The 21,461-nt window shown below is 39.7% G+C and overlaps 1 protein-coding gene and 1 long non-coding RNA gene across 2 annotated transcripts in view; both read right to left on the minus strand.

The window, feature by feature from the left end:
* Positions 1-21,461, minus strand: part of LOC143694110 (uncharacterized) — a 502,521-nt gene that overhangs the window by 14,493 nt on the left and 466,567 nt on the right. The gene's annotated exons all lie outside the window — the stretch shown is intronic.
* The window catches only part of LARGE1 (LARGE xylosyl- and glucuronyltransferase 1), a 271,689-nt gene that overhangs the window by 6,597 nt on the left and 243,631 nt on the right, over positions 1-21,461 (minus strand). The window contains exons 12-15 of the mRNA XM_077178505.1: positions 17,756-17,919; positions 13,132-13,410; positions 6,088-6,234; positions 721-916 (exon numbers count right to left, since the gene is read on the minus strand). Of these exons, the coding sequence (XP_077034620.1) occupies positions 721-916; positions 6,088-6,234; positions 13,132-13,410; positions 17,756-17,919 (786 nt within the window). The remainder of the gene's footprint in view (positions 1-720; positions 917-6,087; positions 6,235-13,131; positions 13,411-17,755; positions 17,920-21,461) is intronic.

Here is a 21,461-nt window from a genome sequence, read left to right on the forward strand (position 1 = left end):
GCACTGGGCTCCCATGGAGCCATAGTCACTGCCAGCCTCTAAGATTTAGGTTGGCAGCAGGGACCTTGGCAACTCTGAGAGCTCTGGTGCCAGTCTGGGACTCCTGAGCTTTCTCTGCATCCTTATTATTATAAATTCTGCCCAGCAGCTTCATCCCAAGTCACAGATCCAAGAAGCAGGTAGCCCAAGGCTCAAGTACCTGGATCCTTTAGAGTCAGCACCATGGCCCCAGACTTTGGAAATGTAAAGACCATCTTTGCAGAAATGTGCTGTAAATTCCAGACAGAAATTAAAGATGCTTGCCTTGAATTCAACTGAAGATTAGTTTTTGAATTGTAAATTAGTATTTGGGACTCACAAACCTCAATTTAATGGAAAAAACCCAGCTAGGTCTACGTGTTCCTTAATAAGTGATGGGATTGGCAACAACTGCTTCAATGCTTCGGTCAGGATGAAAGCCCTACAGGGGTTGTGCCTCTGCAAAACAATTAATTTCTTAAAACTGACAAATAAATGAACTCAGACTCAGCTCTTCATTTAATACTTGACAAGCATTAAACAGAGTGTTCCCAACTCAAGAAGTGCTCATTAAGGAGCTCAGTAAGGCCAGATGAACACTTTGGTGATGCAAAGCGTGACGCCTTCCTACAGGACACAGCCTTGGTTGGAACAACCCTGCTGCAGAGCCCTGGGTGAGATACTCGTGTGTCATCTTCTCACCTGTGCATCCAGTTCCATGATGTGAGCTACTTTGTTCCAGCCAAATCCCACAAAGCGCCTGTCATACTCCGGGCAGTCCTTCCTGACAACAACGTATGGCTCAAAGTCTGCTTCCCACTCCACGCGGTAGGGAGTGGTGGCCGTTCGCCACTTGGCAAAATTTGTTGGCGCGTGCCCTTTCGTCCAGACATGGTACCTGAAACAGACATAAACGGCAGGGACGTGGGGAGGCAATTAGATAGAAAGCATCTTGGCGAGGAAACGAAATATTACCTGTTAGATGAAATGCTCAAAAATAAGGACATTAGCTTACAGTTCACATCATCATTTTCAGGACGTGTCGGAGGCAATTTCTAGGACTATTTCCAGCACGCCTCCCAGAGCTCAATGCTTAAACACATCTAGCTGGTGAAGGATAGTGTGAAAACAGTACCTCATGCTAATGTGAGAAACCATTACACAGTACCCTGTCAGTTCATCTGCACTACAAGGGCTGTGTCTTATTCCTAGCAACCAAGCAGCTGCATCAGTCGGTGCTCTAAAATCGGTGTGGAAATCTGCAGCTCAGATAAAGTCCCTAAAATTAGCCATTTCCCCACCATGGTGATATTCACGATCTGTTTTATAGGCAATTTTATAATTTGCATGAGAGACACCTGCAGCTCTGGATAGATGTTCTATGTTATTAATTATGGTTATTACTATGGCAGGAACCAAGCTGCATAATTACATTAATAAGTAAAATATTACATAAAGGCTATCTGCTCTACTAAGTTCTACATTGTGGGGAGTACTCCTGTGATCTTCAGTATGGCAATCAATTTGATTTACAGAAAAAGATCCTTTTGTATTTTGCTAATCTACTTTAGGTCACCGCAGGTCTCTTCCTAGCACAGCTTGAATGCACCCCATTAGTGCCAGGGTCAATGACTCTCTCGCCCACTTATTCTAACACTTTCCAAAAATCAATGAGACAAGCTTTTTCTTCAGTTTCACAGATTAATTAATGAAACAAAGGAATAGCAGGTATCTGTATTACAGCTCTGAGACAGATAGGCAACAGAAGGGACAAAACAAATATCCTGCCAATTTGTAAATTAAGGTACATTGAATTCACAGGGATGACTCACATGCTAAAAGTGAAGGGATTTGAGCATTAAATATTGCAAAATTACAGCATGATGTAATGCTTAAATCCCAGAAATTCTCATAACATTGTAAGCCATTGCTAAAAACAGGAATATAAAATCACAGCCTAGGAGTTTTCATTTGGACATATTTGTATGGCTTTTAACAGGAGAATCAGAGGTGTTCATCTTTACTGACTCTCTCTTTAGGGAAGTGCAGGAAGACTGAATTATTACCATGGCATTGGGGTCACAAGTAATGTATGGTCCTTTGTATGCTGCATTTCTAAACTGTAAATAGGTTTTACCACTTTCAGATATCTCACTTAGGGACCAGGGGAAACAAAACCGTTTTGTATTAAAAAACAGTGAAATAATGACAGTGACAGTGAAATAATTCTCGAGAGATTATTAGTAAGCAGTGCCAGATTCACAAAGATGCTTATAACCCTTAATGCCCTTTGGAATCATTGCCAAAAAGCCTATCCCTTTTCTTGGCCTCTTTTGGAGATGAGTGGCTAACCTAGCCAGTCATGAATGTGCAGCTATCTATGCTGGAAAAAAACCTCAACCCAACAGTCACAATGTGGGGTTTAAAATGATATAAGATTGTGGAGGGTGCTGTATCTTCTAAAATCCTACCTCCGGCATTTTGAAATTAATTACGATAATAATAATAATGACTGCTAAATACTTATGAAGTGATTTGTATCTTCAAAGCCCCGAACAAACTTTGGTTAATTGAGAGATTCCTGCAGAGAAGCAGCCAAATGCTGCTGTTATTCTAGTAACACTCTCCCACTGATTTAAACAGGGGGTAACAAGATGCTAACCACAAAAATAATTCCATTTCTTTCCACCCTTTTTGGAAGTATCAGTGTAAGCACCTATAGCAGCTCAAGTATAACCTCTGTGAGTCAAGATAGCCAACTCCAACTAGCAGGGCAAAATAAATAATTGGGAAGAGACAATAAAGTGAAAATATGGAACTGGGGTTGCAGAGACAAAAAAAAAAAACCCAACAAAAAAAACCCCAAAAACAACAACAAAAAAACCAACAAAAAAAAAACAGAAAGAAAGGAGTAGATTTCACAGTACAAAACTAAATAACAACAGAAGTTTTTTATTACCTCTTCAGAGTGATTGATGTGAGTAGAAGGAAAGAGAAAGGCAAAAGGACAGCTAAGGTCCTGACAAAGAGGTAAATGAATATTGGATGCTCAAATGAGGTGTACACACAATAGTGATGGAGGAGTAATTAGACTGAAAACAATCTAATTGTGAGAACATTAAAAGAATTGTGAGAGCATTATTGTATTACATATGTACATACAATATATATGGGTTCATACACAGATAATCTGCTGGAACTAGGTCTTGGCCAATGGCTGATTACATGAACTGTACTGCAAAGAATGAGAAGCAGACACCATTCCATGGAGGTCCATAGAGAGGCAGCTCCCATTAAAGGATGAGTCATTCCAACAGACTTTACTATCAGTGATGCAGTTGTGAGAAGAGGTTCACTGTCTATACTGGTATCCCATCTCACAGGACAAATGAATAAATGCAATTTTCTGTTCAGGCCCTTCTCACTCAAGACTTAAATACACATTGAATTTTAAGGCCACACTCAATCTGACAATCCCTGGAGTACTTAATGAAAATTGGGAACAATATATTTTTCACTATGCTCACATTTTTGACAAATCCAAACCAAGTAATTCAATCTCCCTAAAATCACGATGAGTTTCTTTCCCACGGTTCATGGAAAACAACTGGAACACATCACATCCCCTCCTCCTCCGCTTTGGATCCAATGCTTCATTTTACTTGTGTTCCTAATTGCTTTTATTTAAAATAAAATTTCATTTTGCTAAAGTTAGCAAAATGAAGTAGTTATTCTTCTCAGAGTAGTCTTCCTCCCTGCCTCCTCTAAGTTTCCCGCTTCAGTGAGAGAGATGAGTGAAAGAAGAACTTTCCCACTTCTGTTCTCAGATGCTTCAACATTTTGCTGGATTGTGGATGCAATCAGTTAATTAGTTAATCAGCTGTTGGTTTTTATGTTTTCTCACTGCGATGATGTGTCTCCTGCCAGCTGTGGTTTCCCCTGTGCCTGGATGTGTGTGGGGATTACATTTGTGTCCATCAGCTCTTAGCCAGGCCCTGAGCAGGCACATCCTCGGGAGCACATTCCCAGCCAGCAGCTGCCAAGGGAGCCAGCGAGCTGGCACAGAGCCCCCGCTGTGGCAGAGGGTTTCACACAGCACACCTTGCCAGCCACAGATGCTCACTTGTCTTCTCTTTTCTTCTGTTGCTGACTGAGGGATGTAATTGAGAGCGGTTGTGTACTTCTTAGCTGCCCAGAGGTAGAAAAGGTCACCATTTCAAAAAGAGGTGACAAAAGCAATTTCAGTGAGGGAAAGATTGTAATCTACCGTGTGGTGTGAGGTACTGGGATGCTGCAGGCACTCTCAGCAATCACTGTCACACCAGTCCTCCCCAGCTCACTCCCACCTGCTCAGCAGCAAATTGCAGCATTATTAAAGCACCTTGAAGGTGGAGGTGGAAATTCTCAGCCCAGAGCTGAGAGCCCAGATGCTTTGTGGCTGTCTACAGACTTGAGCAATGAAATGAGCCAAAACAAACTGACGAAGCATTTGTAAAATGTATCCTACATTAATACGTACACCAGCTACAGACTGCTTGTCCTTCAAGTCTTACTTAACCTTGCTTTGGAAAAACTCCCACTGGTGTTAAAGACATTTTTGCCTGAGTGAGACTTGAGAAAGGATTTGCAAATCCAACTGTGCATGTAACACACCGACATGCTGTTTAGCTTGAAGATGAAATCTGTAGTGGAAGGCCACCACTGTGCAGCTGACTGCTGGTGGAATGCAACATCTGAAAATCCTGAGGGTGTTATTTTCCACTGGAAAGACTTTTTCTCTCAGCTATGGAAGAGGAAACTATTTTTTATCAGATCTCTTGTTAATTTTTATGTCTTTTGTATGTTAAACAATGATGGCAGAGGGAAAAGTACTTGCTTTATCAGTATCCTTAAGTAACTTTCCAGAGGCATGCCTCTCTCAGTCACCTCAAGTTTCTGTTTCAAGGCATTTATTGGTAGAATTCTGACACTGATCAGAATTATGTTTTTCAGACTCACACAGGCTGTCTGCTATGGTATGTGTATGCAACCACATGAGGGAAGGGTGGCTGCTGCAATGAGAGAGGTGTGTAATATAGGGAATGGGAAAAGTGTGAGGAAAGCTCTAAAGTAAGAGAAGGATGAGAGGTATGATATGGAGCTCCTCCAGCCATGGATAATGCCTAGCTTTTTCATAGCTTTTATCTCAGATCTCAAAATACTGCAAAAAGGAGAGGTGAACATTGTTACCTGTATTTCAGAGAAGGGGAACAGAGATGTAAGAAAGCAAAGTGATTCGTGTAGCACCTCTCAGCAGGGGAGCAGTGGAGCTGAGAAGAGAACGCAAGTCTCCTAAGCCCCCTCTCTGTGCAACATCATAAGGCCATATTGTACTCTTCCCATTGCTGAGATGCTTTACAAATGTCTGCTAATCAGACCTTACCACACACACCTAAGAGATGGTTAACCCCTGCTAGCTGCATTTTAAAACTGAGGAGTCTGGCAGGTAATAGAAGTGACTTGTTCACAGCCACAAAAGAAGTCTGCTTCCAAGAGGAGTTCCAAATTTAGGTGTTCTTTGCTTCTTAGCCTCTAGTCAGAGTACTCTCTTACCTCTGCACAGAGGAACTCTAGGTATTTAAGCAGCTGTTTCACACTTTAAAAGAGCATAAGACAGGCCTGTGTTTGTTTTTCCAGTAAGGAAGAGAACCAATGGGCAGAGATACATTACTTTTGGTCACATGAGAAGACACAGCTCCACAGATAGTATTTGGCAGCCAAAAAGTAAATTACACGCACTTGAGTGTAATGGTCACGCTTGATTTTGTAGTGCAATAAAAAATGATGAAAATAAAACAAATTTGATTTAACAACTGAAGTCCTTCAGTAGAGGACTGTAATACAAGATAAAATGCTGAGCTTAAAGACAGAATATATCCACATGATTCTGTTCACTGCCTCTCTTCGAAAAGGGAAAAAAATTCCAGTAAGTTTCTTAATGTACCTGACAGTGAAAGAGAAGAACCAAATATTCAGAAGAACATAAAAACCAGAGGTAATCACCACAGGTTAAAGAGTACTTTCCATTACCTGAATGTAAAGAGGGTTCCCATGTCCAACATAGATAACAGCTCTGCTTTTGACTTGGGGAAGGAGAGGCGGTAGCGCAGGGTCTCAAAGGCAGGTACAATCAGAGCTTTCTTGGTGTTAGCTAGGTCTAGCTGGATGACAGACTTCCTGGCAAAAGAGAAACAACAAATAAAAGCAGGAAAATTTTCAAATGAGCAAATCACTGAGCTTTTCAAGATAAAGTGCAAAAAATGGGTAGTTAGGATACTATAAATGTAACTATGGCCCATATCTTTTCCTACATGTGTTTCAAATTTTCTTCTCCTTTTCGTCTGCTGCTCTAAGAGCAGGGAGAGCAACAGAATTCCAAATGAGCTTGTGTGTTTGACTGATCAATGCTGATCCGACTCTGTTGGCAGCAGAGAAGTGCTCTACACTTGAATGGACTGGGATGCCTCTCTTTTTCCTTCTTTTTGCTGAAAGTTGTTCAGTGCAGAGACTGTTTGGGTGTGTGAGTGTGTGTGCACATATGTATTTCACACAGGGCTCTTTTCCAGGCAGGGGCCTTGGGATGATTGTTGCAGCAGAGGAGCAGCTTAGCATTGTCTCATCCTGCCTGCCAGAGGTGTTCAGCGTATTTTTTTCTAACAAACTAAAATTCAAAGAAAAAGAAGTTACTTTTTCCATCCCCCAACTGAATCTTACTATACTTGTCATTAGAAATAACTCTGTCTCAATTTTTATTTCATTATCTCCATATTTCATACCAGAAATATGCCTCTCTCCCTGTCAAAGTCAGTTCCCCTTAACAGGATTCACTGTCCTGACTTTTATGTTACTGCAACAAGCAATCAAGGAGAATGGTGACAAGCAGCAAACTCTCTACAGCCTTTTAAGTTGAAGGAATTGGGATCACTATCCTAATAACAGAAGAACCAAACAAACCATTTTTCTAAGCCCAGAACACCTAGAATTCATTTATACTGCTGTCACAGAAAATGAAGATGAGCACAACTACTTCATAAAATCTGAATTTTAGGAAATTCATACCACCCTATAGGCCTGTTCTATATTAAGCAATCTGTTCTCAGCTCCTTACTGCAAAGTTTGCATTGTTTAAAGAGCCTCTGACACATTCCAGTTAACTTTTCACAAATGAAGGATTTTAACAGCATCTTATCATAAATGGTTTTGTACTTTCTTCTTGTATCTTCTCCCTCACCATCACTAGAGGCCAAGATACCTGCATGTCAATAGATGCATCCTTCACAACCAGCAGTTGTGACCTTCCAAAGTTGTTGAGCAGTGCCATTATACAGTCTTTATGATGCTTTTAAATGTTTATTCCCTTTCACACTTCTGAGAGCAGGGGATACTAATATAGTTTCTTTTCCAAAATCTAAGTCTTTCTGGTCTCTGTGCAATCTATCAGCCTTGAGCAGTACAGTTTTGGGGATTCATTTCTAGGAAGGAGCAGGTAACATTTGCAGTGATGCTCATCCTTTGGGCTGCGCAAGGGAACAGCAGCTTCCATTTATGGCTGTTACTATAACTTTGTTTTATGGAGAGCTCAAAAGGCCCAGGCAAAATTCAAAGCCTTGCTGTGCTTGCACTGTCCAAGAGTAGGAAACAATCCTGCCCACCAAAGTTTACAGTCTGAAGCTGACCAAAGCTGCAGCAGGCACAGGTATCAAGCACAAGTAACAGCAGAAACTGTCAGACAGAGCAACTTGTGATGAATCTAGTGCTGAATGTGACTTATTAACTAATATATGGGATATAACCACAAAAATGCTGTTGATACCAGCAATCCTTTCTGCACATTCCCTGCTGTTCCTGTCACCTCTAAATTTCATACAGTCGTCAATGCCTGAACTATTAGAAGGAATAAATGATAGTACCTTCATGAAGAAATCAAAAAGCAGAGGGAAAAAACTGACAGAACAGCCTGAAATCACTTGCACTGACAGAGGTCAACATGAAGAGTGAGGTAAGCGAAGAGAAACAGAGGTCTGGAAACAAGATACTTGAGGTGCATTCAGGCTACCAGAGAGATGTGGAGATACTTCCAAAGTGAAAAAAATAGCAGGATATTCTCTGCAGAAATATTTTCAAGAGATGCATGAAATATTTCATGAGGTGCATGTTGGTATGGTGGGTTGACCTTGGCTGGACATCAAGTGCCCACCATGCTGCTCTTAGCCCTCCTTCTCTGCTGGGTATGGGAAAGAAAATAAGATGGAAAACAACTTGTATGTTGAGATAAGGCAGTTTGCTAAAACAAAACCAAAAGGTTGAGTATGCACCAACAAAGAGAGAAATAGAAGATTTTATTTTCTCCTTCCCATCAAGTGATGTCTGGCCACTTCGGAAAGCAGGGCTTCAGCACGCATAGTGGTTGTTGCAGAAGGCAAACATTCTAAATAACAAATGTCCTGCTTTCCTCCTCCTTTTCTCAGCTTTTATGTCTATCTGAGCAGACACCATTTCGCATGGATTCTCTCTGTTCAATTTGGCTCAGCTGTGTTAGTTGTGTCCCCTCCCAAGATCTTGCTCACTCCCAGATGGGGGCAGAATGATGGAGAGGCAGCAATGATGCTGTGCCAGCACTGCTCAGCAGTAGCCAAAACACTGGTGTGTCAGCAACACCTTTCCAGCTACCAAGGCAAAGCACAGCACTGTGAGGGATGCTACCATCACACAGGGAAAGACCTCCAGCTCAGCCACAACCAGTGCAGGTGGTAAGGTCAAAGCGGAGGGCTCTCCAAAATAACGCTGGGAGCTGAGGCACACAGACAAGAAGTCCAGCAGCACTGATCTCCGAGTAGAATCACCTGCCCTTGAGGTGGACTCTGTGACGTAAAAGACTGATGCAAAGGGAAGAAGAAATCACTGCTGACATCCAGATGTTGGACTTCAGAGACAAAGGACAACAGAGGCCCTTTAAACTGTGATAATGGCAGGGAGGACTTGTTAGAGAAAAAAACACCTTCCATTTTCTTCTCATAACTTGGCTAGTTGGACAACCAGCTGAAATTCTAACTTCTTCCTACTGGAAGCAAATCTACCTTTTCATTTTTCTGTGGGATGACTTTTTCTCCTGTTTTGAGCGGAGGTGCTATTTGTTGGTTGGCTGGTTCTGTTACCATTTGGGAATAAGAAAATTTTGTTGGTGCTGCCAGATACCTGGAATGTAGGGAATACATTTGCTTATTTTGCAAGCTAACACTGGGTAAACTACGTAACTCTTGCACTATCCTGATGAGGGCTGTTTTTTTTGATTAAGTAGTATTGATTCAGTATCCACTTTCCTTTCTTATCCTTTTCCCTCAAACCCCAAAATAAGGATTTATGACTATGAACAGCTAGCTCTCTTTGTGCTAGTGTTGTCCAGGAAACCATTTTCCAGCTATCTTTGTGTTAAGACCTATGTGTGTCATTCTGACACAGTGAAGGTTGGGTTAAATTTTAAATCTAATCAACAATATTTTTCACAAAGCAGTGAAGAAATGAATCCTAAAACACAAGAGTCTCCTCACAAGCTGAATGAACTCCAGCATGCTGATATCAATCTTCTAATCTGCATTGTTATTTTCAAAAATTAACACAGAATTCTCATCCTCATATAAGTAGATAGTAAGATCCTTCCCATTTTTGGAGGATAGAGAAGCTCAGACAGAAAAAAGCTAGCAACCTAATCCTAAAGCACTACACTCAGAAAAAAAAAGAGTCCATCATCGGGATTTGGAAAGTAGTTGGTTGCAAGTTACAAATATGTCAGTCATTGAACTTGTGGGTGAGAACTGGAGAGTTGCCAACCACTGTTAAATTCATTTGAATGCTCTTCCTCTCTGCAGAAGACACGAATTCATAGACTACAAAGGCAACCAAAACAAAAACCCCAATAGACACAATCTGAACTATCTCCCTAGCTGAGATGCTGAAAAATAAGCAGAACTACTTCACAACTCATGATGTAGGGGACAGATACAAAACCCATGGATGGAGCTGGGATGCTGGGTCCCAATTCATGCTAAATATGTCACTGGAAGCCAAGGGCACATTTTACACAAATGTGTCAGGAAAGAACTTCAATGCTAGTTGTGACAGCTGTAGATAAGCAGCCTGTCTCACGGTTTTGTGTTAGAAGTCACTGTAGGATGACCCAAGCACCTTACTTGCAGCAACCAGAAGAAGCCTTTACCTCTGGGGCACTGACAAGATGACCTCAGTAACTACTGGTAAACAGGAAATCTTTAAATGATACATTTCATTCTGTACTTCACAGAAGACTAAAGCAGGACTAAAAGGGTATTTGATGGAGATAAAAACATTGAAATGGTTTTACTTAGCAGCTATGAAAAAGCTCAATTAGCACAAATCTAAGTGCAAAGCAACAGATAAATAAAGGGATACATAACCATCAGCTCCATCAGCTTCTCCTTCAAAACTGGTTGTAACCTTTATCATATGACACCTTCAAAATAAGTTGAAAATATTTTTCAAAATTCCTTTCTTTCCGAGAATATATTATCTGCAGAGACATAATATGCAATATATGTAAATCAGCAAACTTTCAGTGAGTAGGACTTTCCTGGCTTATTCTGTACAAAGTGATGCCCAAAATACCACACTGTTTCCATTTGTTTATGGTTGTTCTATCTGAGGAAATGAGGATAAAGATGTTTTACGTCTCTCTAACAAACAATTGCTGCCATTCAGGCAGATAGCTAATCAGCTATTTGCAGAGGCAGTGGGAACAGTCAATGCAGAAAGACACAGGGTATCCATATTTAAAATAATCTCAATGCAACTCCCTGCTACTTTGCTTAGAAAAATTGTTACAGAAAAAGCTACACAAAAGCATCTAGTCCACATGCAAAAAAAACCACAAACAAACCAAAAAAACAATCCAATCACTTTTTAAAGAGCTGGTAGTAGCTGATTAGCAACTTCAATATTCCCAAGCAAGAGAGACTCTCAGTCAGAGTTGAGGTGGTACAGGCCTTAAAAAAGGCTGGCAGGGTAACACAAAGTCTCAGAGGTAATAGCTCTCAGAGAGCATCTCTGCTTTTTTCTGAAACATCACCAATGCACCGTCATGCTGCACTTAGTTCTGTAATACAATATCACCCTATGAGAATTATTTCTGTGGTTGTAATATCTCAAGGAAATGGTGGTACTTCATTCTGCCTTCTCTCCTCTTTTCTTCCTTTAATTGCTGGCTCCTTTAATTGCTGCACATCCGTGCACTGTGAAGCAGCATGAGAGAACAAGTTCCTTATCTAGCACTTAATGCCATAATCAACATCTGCCATCCTTACTGTGTCCAGCAGTGATCTGAAAAAATGTAGCACTATGCAACACTAACAGAAGAATAGAGAAATGAAGAATAACTCTTCATCCACGTATCTGGAGATGCATGGATGTATCTAATGTGGGCAAGGAATAGTTTTGGAGTGCTCCTAGCACAACTTGAAAAGACTTCAACAAAGTAAGAGGAAAACAAGCTTACACAGTGTGCTAATACTTCACTGATACAACTGAAATTCAGCATCTTGAAAGCCATAGAATAGTTTGGGCTGGAACCCAAAGGTCATCTAGCCCTTTTTTTTTTCTAGTAGCTTTATCTTGGTTTTTTGAAAGATCTACTTTCTCTTTTTGTAAAATCATAGAAATTTTTGGGTTGGAAGGCACCTTTAGAGATAATTTAGACCAACCTCCCTGCAGTGAGCAGGGACATCTTCAACTAGATCAGGCTGCTCAGAGCCCCATCCAGCCTGACCTTGAAAATTTACAGGGATGGGATACCACCTGTCTGGGAAACCTGTACCAGCATTTTGACATCCTCATTGCAGAAAACTTACTCCTTGCATCTCATCTAAATCTCATCTCTGTTAGTATATAACCAGTTATCCTTGTCCTATCTCAACAGGTTCTACTAAAAAAGTTAGTCCCCATCTTTCTTATTAAGCTCACTTGATATACTGGAAGACCATAATAAGGCCTCCCTGGAGCCTTCACTTCTCCAGGCTGAACACCTTAACTCTCTGATCCCTTCCTCATAGAAGAGGTACTCCACCCCTCTGAATAGTGAGTTTGGCCCTGTAATGTCTTACAGAGTTAAGCCTGAAAGAAAGAAACTCCTCCATAAGTTCATGATACCAGAAGGCATATTTTCCTTTACACTCCAAAGCCCCAGGCTTATGAACTGATAGGGAACACCTACAGGCAGGCCCTCACTGGAACACTTTGATCAACTTTTACCAAATTAGAATAGAGATGTAAAGTAAACTGGTCAGGATAAAGGAACTGACATCCTCCTGTCTGGCCACAGGGTGTCCTCCTTGCTCTATGCTTTGGCCTCAGATGACCAGCCTCTGCAGGGCAGAAAGGTCTTAATTAAAAAAAGCTCAGTTAATGGATTGGAAGTCTGTAGTTTGCTCAGCCCAACCTGCTCACATTCAGTATGATACAATATACACTGATGTTACTCCTCCCAGTTTCCTTAAGACAATTACTTTGCCTTGACAGGTGCTGGCATTGCAGTCATATTTTTGAGATGGTTAGACTCTTTTCAAGATAAGGAACTGAATTAAGAGTGTGTCACATGGACAACAAGTTCAGTACTGCTCTGCATGTTTTTCTGTCACTGACATTAAGAACAGAATTAACACCAGAGATGTTTAGAGAAACTGCCTGTTTCACATCTCTGCTAATAAATGATGCTCTTGGACATTTAATAATACTTAACCCAGTTCAATTTTCAAATTGGTTCCTCTGCAGCCCTGAGGAGATTATTCTAATGGCTAACAAGACTCACATTCAGACCTGGGTTTTTTCTTTCATAACTATTTTGCTTTACTTTCCAGTTACAGTCCCTTCTTCTACTCTAAAAATTCTTGCTCTTTGCGGGCATTGTCACACCTCAGATCATTATATGCTTCCGTTTCCAGATCTGCTCAAACTGCTTTGTTTTGGGAATATGTGAGAAGGGTGGTGGAGAGGGGGAGTGGAGAGGCTGAAATGGTGGGTGGCAGTGGGAATTCCCTCACTGTCCATTACCTGAGGTACTCGTAGAGTCCATACATGGGCAGGAAGTCGATGTCGGACAGGAACATGTATGGTGTGCTGATGTGCTTCATGGCCACGTTCCTGAGCAGGTTCACAGGGTAGAACTGCCCCTCCTTGTACACGATGTGGTAGCCAACGTTGTGGCGGCTCATCAGGACTTCCGAGCCCTGAGCGTAGCGCAGGAATTGCTGGGCTTCTGCATCGGAAAGGTAGAGTGCCAGGCTGATGGGACCTTCCCAGTGCTTGCAGATGGCTTCAAGCATCTGGAGCCTGGAAGAGGAAGGGTGAGAGTAAGAAAAAGCTATTTCCCTGTCTGGGACTCTGTGTCTGTGTTCACCTGACCAAATGCAGATATCTTTCTCTAAGTGAGACAGATTGGGGATGCTTTATATGCTGTGGAAAGCAGTAAATATTTCTACAGTGTAATTCATTATTTAAGATGGTAAGTAGAGGGTCTCCTCCTGGACAGATGGCCTGCACCCTGGATACACCAATCTCACTAAATCCAATGTAGCCTAAGATGGCCCTAGATCAGATACCTAAAGCACCATCATTTTCTGTCTAAAGCTTTGATGCCACAGGAAAACCCACATGGATAACAGGACTTATCTAGTGGGAGCTTTGAGCAATTGCAAGGATCTGTTCATGTGGATCTACTTAGAGGATAGAGGGCTCATAAACTTCAACTCTGTCTAGTGCCCAATTCACATTTCAGGTCAAGCTATTCCCACACAGTAGCACACCACAGTGCTCTTCAACAAGCTTGTGGAGGACAGAGGTGTATGGACCCACCGATCATTTTACCTCCTGTCAGGAAAACCTTCCCCAAATTTTTGCAAGGCAGTTAGTCAGATCTTAAAGGCTGTTAAAAGAGACACGTCAATGGGATAGTGCCTTAGGTGAAAATGTGCAATAACTAGAAGAAGGCTTGATGTCAGGGAAAAGGACAGAAGGGGTGACACATTGATAGAAATGGGATTTACTATTAGTAGGGAGTAAGGAGAGGAGGAAGGACAGACATGGCATTGCTGTGGAATATCAAAAGAACATTTCAGAGAAAACCATCATTAAAAGTACTAACTTGTGTATGTTCACACTATCTCAAATTTCATTAAATAATTTCTTAAACAGATTGATGTTTAAGAATCAATCAATTTGATTCTTTCATCAATATTGATGAAAATGACAAGGAAAGATTTAATTTGCAAACATAAATCAAACCCAACTTGGTCAAAATCATTTAAACGTTTTGGGTAATTTATTGCCTAGAGATTGAGATGTGTCACCCAAAAGTACCACAAGGACTGATTACAAAGCCTCTTGATTTAATATGAAGGGAAATGACCTATGCAGCCTAGCCAGATATTCTATTAAAATCTGGGAAGAGTAGATGATGCAAAATTAGTATCTTCACTCTGTTTGAAATCCACATTACTGAATTTTTCCTATTAATATTATACAAAATGCAAGCTTTCTGCATTATCATAATCTGAGAAAATATTTTCTCCCTCCTACTATCTCCTGAAGATTTGCAAAAAAAAAAAGAATTATATACTCATGCCAGTAAACAGTCTGCCTTCTGAATGATTGTGATGATACCAAGATGATATAATATTTTTTTTAGATATGAGATATTACCTTACTAGTCTACACTTGGTACATAATTTTCTTTTTATCTGTTATTGAAACAAAGGCTATTATCAGCCTGAAACATACAGCTGAATTTGAAACACAAATCAATATAAAAATATCTAAAAGGTATGTAAGGGGTCTAGAATTTTGATTACACAAATAATAAATAGGGGGAAAATACATTTTTTTGCCTCTTTCCAACATAATACAAATCTGCTAATCAGGAGACTCCAATCTGTCAGCACTCAAATTTAGGGCATCAGTTTAAAAATGGAAAACTTGCCTAGTAAAAAATGCAGCAAAATGCCTTCTAAGGACTCCATGCAGTGGACTGATAGCATATATAACTTATTTAAACAGCACATCTGCTAATGCAAACCTTTTCATGATACTGAGGTGGAAACTGGCTTCTGGTGGTACAAGTTCCCAGCTGGACACCTTAGTACCCTTCAGAATACTCCATTTTACTGTGTTGTTCTCATTGACAGGCTCTACATCCATAAATATGATACAGGGACTGCTAGGTGATCCTCCATAATCTGCTCTCTATAAGTTGTTATGTCTCTTTTGACCACAAAACTTAGAATTATGAGTTTCTAAGCACAACATGACCAATTTATTTTGGGTTTTTTAGTGGACTTGAGGAATGTGTTCTCTTAAGGACTCTAGAGAAAACAAATGTACTGCTGTACTGCATAATAATGAGACCATAATTTAGTTGGTAAATTTTTTAAAGGTCTGTTCAGCTAACTGAATTTTGCTGGAATTCAATTGTTTTGTGAGATTCTTTATTTTTATTTTTCTTCTTAAGAATTCTCAACTGATTTCCAGCTCATTCTCAGATTCTCAGATTTCAAGCAGTGTATTGCTAATAATGTCTTTCCTTTTCCCCATTCTGACCTCATTTTTTTTTAAGTTCTTCTCTGATTTCTGAACCTCAGGTACGTACTGAGTCTCTAAAAAGCCTGCTTAGCCAAAACATGTGCATGAAAATCACACTGAAGCAACCAAGCCATTATTCAAGGAAATGTCACATCACTGCAAAAAATGACAACTACCCAATAATGAACAACCCTGAATGAAGTCTGTCTCAAAGCTTCCACCTAAAACAATAATGTTAGCTTGCAGAATGCATCCCTCTCTTCCATTCCTCAAGCCTACAGGACAGGTAAACCTAAATCTGTCATGACAGTCATGTCAATCTCACCTCCAACAGGACAAGGGGAAGTGCCAGGAGTTGTTTTTTTGCTTTTCCTCATCTCCAATAAAAATTTCAAAGAATAATTCAGGAATGTAGTGTACAGCATGTTGTTTATGTCCATGTCACCTTACAGCTGAGACACTCTTCTTAAATGCCTACAGTTGTGCCAGAGGAGTTTAATAAAAGCAGTTTAAAGATGATGGAAAAAGATAAGGCAGTAACTGCAAGATGTGAAAGGAAACAAAGCAGCTAAGCAGTTCTTTGGTAGGTTATTATTTATTGATTTTAGCTGAAAGAAAGTATTTCCAACTCAAATCAATAATTTATAGCAACACACCAGTGAAGCAGGGAACATTTTTCCTGCACAGAACCAGGACGGCTGTTCTTCCTGAATAAAAATGTGTGGTTCTGTCTATCAATAAAAACATGTGCCCCAGTGAGGATCCAGAAAGGGAAACAGATGCTCAGACTTTGCATCAGTGCCACTGAATCAGCACTGAGCCCCAGCTCATTCTTTTTAATTATATTCTGGGGGGAAAAATATACCATGTGCACACACCGGCTTTACTAATTTACTGTGGCACTCACTCAGGGTCTGGTTCAATTTATTTCTTTATTTTTTTACTCAGAGGTTTGTGAACACTTAAGAAATGTTTACTCAATTAAAAATCAATAGAACAGACACTGATGTGCACAGCACATCATAACACAACATGCAGTGCCAAGGCACCAGTGGAATAGAATACCACTTATTCATTTTTGTTTATTTAAAAAACAGGCTGTAAGTGTTTTGTTTGTCTCAATTCCTGTAACCCTCCTGGAAAACTGCTGACCTTCTACTAGTGTAGCAGTGGTGTTATTCACATGCCATGTCATATTCTGTATGTGCTATGCTCAAGGAAATGATGAGTTTCTGGATAATACTCAATGACTTCTGATTTGTTTTGTAACCCACTATGATGGCAGTAACTACAAAGTTTGGACTAGATTTGAACTGAGAAGCTGGAGGAAAAAAAAAGAGAGCTGACAATTACAAAATTTCACAAAACTGGCTGACCAGACTGCACTTTCTGGAAAATTTCTTCTGAAAAAAAAAGCTTCTGAAAAATTTCAGCTAATTGCAATGGTGGGAATCAGAAAGGTATATGTGGAACTTGTCACGAAATGGATTTTTTTTCCCCAAATTAAATACTAATTACCCCAAATTAATTTCCACTTCACCTAAGAACTAAAAGCTCAAATGTTCTTCTGAGAATCAACATTTGGATAAAGATGCAGTGACTGCTCAGATGGAGATTCTTTATTTCACACTAGCACAGTATAAAAAAAAGAGTATAATTTTCAATTTCCTAATTTGAAACTAGAATATTTAGTTCTGATTCTTACTGTAAGAAAAATCATTAATTGAAATTTTCTGCAAGGAAAATGCCAATGAAAGCAAAAATAACTTCCTCTAGTGCAGAAAAACACATGCAAAAACTTGGGTCAGCTACAACTGCTTGCCTAATTCTATTACAAACATCTGTTTTTTCTAAGTTGCTGCAAAACTCCATGGACTAATAATGCCTGACAATCCCATAAAGCAACAACTTTCTCAGCTCCAGGAGTCACCTTCTCATGAACTCTACTCATGTAGAGTGTAGCACAGTGTGTTCACTGCACAGACAACATCTAGGTTTCCATGGACGCGCATTTTTCCTCTCTCCAAAGCACCCGATATTCAGGTTTCCCTGTAACAAAAAGCTGTCTCACGCTCCCAGATGAACAAGAGGTGTTCCCTACCTGTCCATGGACAGTTGTGCCACCAGTGTCACATCGGTGTTGTCTGCAGCAGGCTCGTACTCGTAATGCAGAAAATAGAGATGAGTGCGATGGACGGTGAAGCGCTCCCGACGGAATTCATAGCACAGGTCGTCCTCGTCCAGCTCAGACAGCTGCTTCTGGAGCTGCAAGCAAAGAGTGGAAGTAACATCGTTTCCTTGTAATTATTTTAGCACATCAGAGAGAACCAGGAGGCTGGGAAATTGCAGAATGATGCAAAGAGGAATGAATATACAGAGTAGCAGGGTTTTCCTGAGGTTTCCCTTGTTACTGCACAAGAAATTAGAAGGAAGGGCTTGCAGGTAAATTCATAATGCAGACAAGGACACTCTATTATGGTCTATATATTCTCTATATTAACTGTATTACATGCTTTCAAGATCCAGTGACCAATCCCAGTTTGAATAATCATCAAGTCCAAGAGTTAATGTTCCAATGTTTTGCATAATTTCATTCTTACTAGAAACAGTGCCTCTGCTGGAGAACAGTAACTGCTGCTACCAGCACGGACAGAGAGCTGGAATGTAACATCTTTAACTGATCATTACTCCTTCTCTTGAGATTTATGTTCTTTTCACTGCAGAGGTGCCAGAAGTAAGCCTTTAAATGGGATTTATGCTTCTGGATACCTAGTTTGAGAAAACATCTGGAGGATGGTAGATGATAACTTCCTGGCTCCCTTGGAAACCAAGCCTCTTCAAAGAAAAAATGGGCATCTCAAAGCAATCCAATCCCAAGTCTCTTAGACAGGTAGCTTTAAGAGAATAAACTTTAGCTCTAGGGAAAGGTAGAAGTGAAAAACTGACCAATTGTCTATGCACATCACCAATTCCATTCCTAAACTAATTATTTTTGGGGTTGGACTAGATGATCATTGAACGGTCCTTTCCAAATCAAACTATTCTATGATTATATGATTCTCTGATTTTAAAGCCAAACATCTAGCTAGGATATTGAAAATGCATTAATTTTAAAGGAAGAAAACGATCACACCTGCAATAAAATGTTATGAAGATGAAAATTTTTTCTGGTTTTAGCATTGAAATTGAGTTCAGTATCTATTGCTCTAAAATGTAGGTTACAAATAAAGTATAATTTTTGTATCTGATTTCTTAAAAGCAATCTGTAAGAACAATAGCCAATTAGTAAAAGATTCATCAGCAAATGAGAAAAATTATATAGGAATTTTACAAATTTTGATAAAAATCACAGTGTACCTCAAAACTATTTTGTTAAAAAGGTTATTGAATTATAGACATCTTTTTGTCCTGCTCAGAATGAATAAAGTAATAGTTTCACCATCTTCAAGAAAAAAGAAAAAGGAAAATGTAGGTATTTTCTGTTCTGTGTTAAGAAGAGCTGTTGTTCTTGGAACTATAAGCATAATGGTTGCCATCCCACAGCAATACTTACAACTGACTGTTTTCCTGTGAAGGCTGATGGAATAATTCCTGATATTTTCCTGTACATCACTCTATAATCTTCTTCTGAATAATGGAAATACCTACTTTGATTTCAATGAGTTTTGGATAAGGCTGTCATTCTTCTCTGCTATTGTTCTGCACAGATCTTAAAACACCCCTCAAGAGGGACTGCTATTAGAAAGATGAGAGTCTGAATCTTCACAAATCTTTACTCAGGCAAAACTTCTATTGGTATCAAGATCTCTTTTAGGTGGAATAGAAATCAGGAGTTCTTTTATGTATCCTTGGAGTTTCATTCTTTCTGCTTTACAAACCATCATTCAGCTGAGCCTGCACTCTATTTTCAAAATCACATTCAAATAATATTTGAATTAAACTCAGTATTTACAACAATGACTAGAAAGCATCTTATATCTTTCTGTTTCTTCCTTGAAAAGGACATTAGTGTTCCCTTAAAAGAATTATTAAAAAGATGATTGAAATTTTGAAATTTCAATAGTTAAAACAACAGCAATGCACATTTTAGGGGTACCTTACTATCCTTCTGAATGTACAAATGACCAGGCCAAAAGATTTTAATTGCACAGCAGTTATTAATCAGGCAGTCACCAAATAATTATCAGATTGCATTTGGGTTGAAAGCTAAGAGGCTAAAATATTTAATTATGAGTTCAAGAATAACATTTGGAGCTAAATTACAGCTTTGTTCACTATTGAATCCTGGGTGAGAGAAGAGGAGGAGACATAGCTTCTGAGAAGTCCCACCTTTTTAATGGTGAAGCTCACCAAATCACAAAGTTGGTGATGGAGGTGAAGGAGAGAACATAAAATTTCTCTAATATAGTCTTTTCTACTGCACACATATTATGTGGATCCATTATTTAAAGACAAAGAACTCTTAGCTTGGTTTGAAGTTTGCTCCCACACTGTCTTCTTGAAAAGATGTGTTTATAATGGGAATGCTGACAGATCTACGCAAACAGATGCTTAAATACAGTACTCAACCAAAATAAGGACTTGAATATCAGCTGGACTTGATAAAACCATTGTGGATTTTTTTTCCCATTATGGATGCATCCATTACACTGATAATGATACGCCCAACCCAGCAAAAGTTTCTCAGCTGTAGAGAAAAAGCATGTATTCTCCTAAGCAAGTACCCTGCTAAGCAAGACTGTGTGCTTCTAGAAGAGTTTCAATGCTAAGGCTCCTTGCCACTTAGCATGTGGGAAATGTCACCCCTAGGAAACATTCTCACCGTTGAAAAGTATTTTCTGACTGTGTGGGGTAGATACTGTCCTAGCAAATACCGTTGTGGGAAACAACACCTGCCTTCATTAGCATCATGGTGCTACTTGGTTCAGAATTAAAAATGAACTATGGTTCAGAACATGGTTCAAAAAAGAAAAATGAATTGTGATATGCATAAGGCCCAAATGAAGAGACAAATATATAAAAGAAATACAGGCTATATTATTTCTCTGGGACACCAGATGTGGCAGGGGATCAGGCTCCATCTCAGGAAAAGTAGTCTTTGAAGCTAGGCTAGTCAGAGAAATAGCTTAGCCTTGATCTTCCAGGTCTACTTGTCTAACACATTTCTGTGAGATGAGGTGTTTTGTATCCCTATGATAGATGGCAGACCTGTATGATACATGGCAACACAACATGTACCTTTCACTGGCAAACTGGTGACTCTGCTCATGAATCTTCCTTCCTAAGGCTGTTCCTAATGTAAGCAAATCTGTCATTGGATTAGTTTTTTTCCTAAACTGCTGTGTCACTGAAACAATTCACTTCCCACCAAAACCCAGGACTTCATATCAGATGAGATAGATTAAAAATCCAAGATCAGAAGTATTTTCTGAGGGATTATTTATTAAAAAAAGATCAAAGCCCACCAACAAACAATGTCATGTGTCTACAGGCCAGTTAGATCTTGGGGAAAGGGATAATACCCCTAATGTAGGCTCTCTCATCAAGTGTTTAAGTTGAGGTGAGATGACACTAGGCTTAAGTCACCTGCTCAATATCCCACTAACACAAAAGGAACTGAGCAGCTTAGACAGAAACTCAGAACTTTCAGATCATCTTTCCTTTTCCCAGATGTGTGCAGTTAAGTTTCATAGTACAAAATCAACTCAGCCACTGAAATGAAAACTGACACCAGCCCAGGATGTAACAAAAACCTGGTTATAAACTGCAGCAGTTTCATTTTCTCCTGTGTAGCTGTCCAGTTCCCA

The sequence above is a fragment of the Agelaius phoeniceus genome, chromosome 5 (assembly GCF_051311805.1).
Source record: "Agelaius phoeniceus isolate bAgePho1 chromosome 5, bAgePho1.hap1, whole genome shotgun sequence".
In the NCBI taxonomy this organism is placed as follows: domain Eukaryota; kingdom Metazoa; phylum Chordata; class Aves; order Passeriformes; family Icteridae; genus Agelaius; species Agelaius phoeniceus.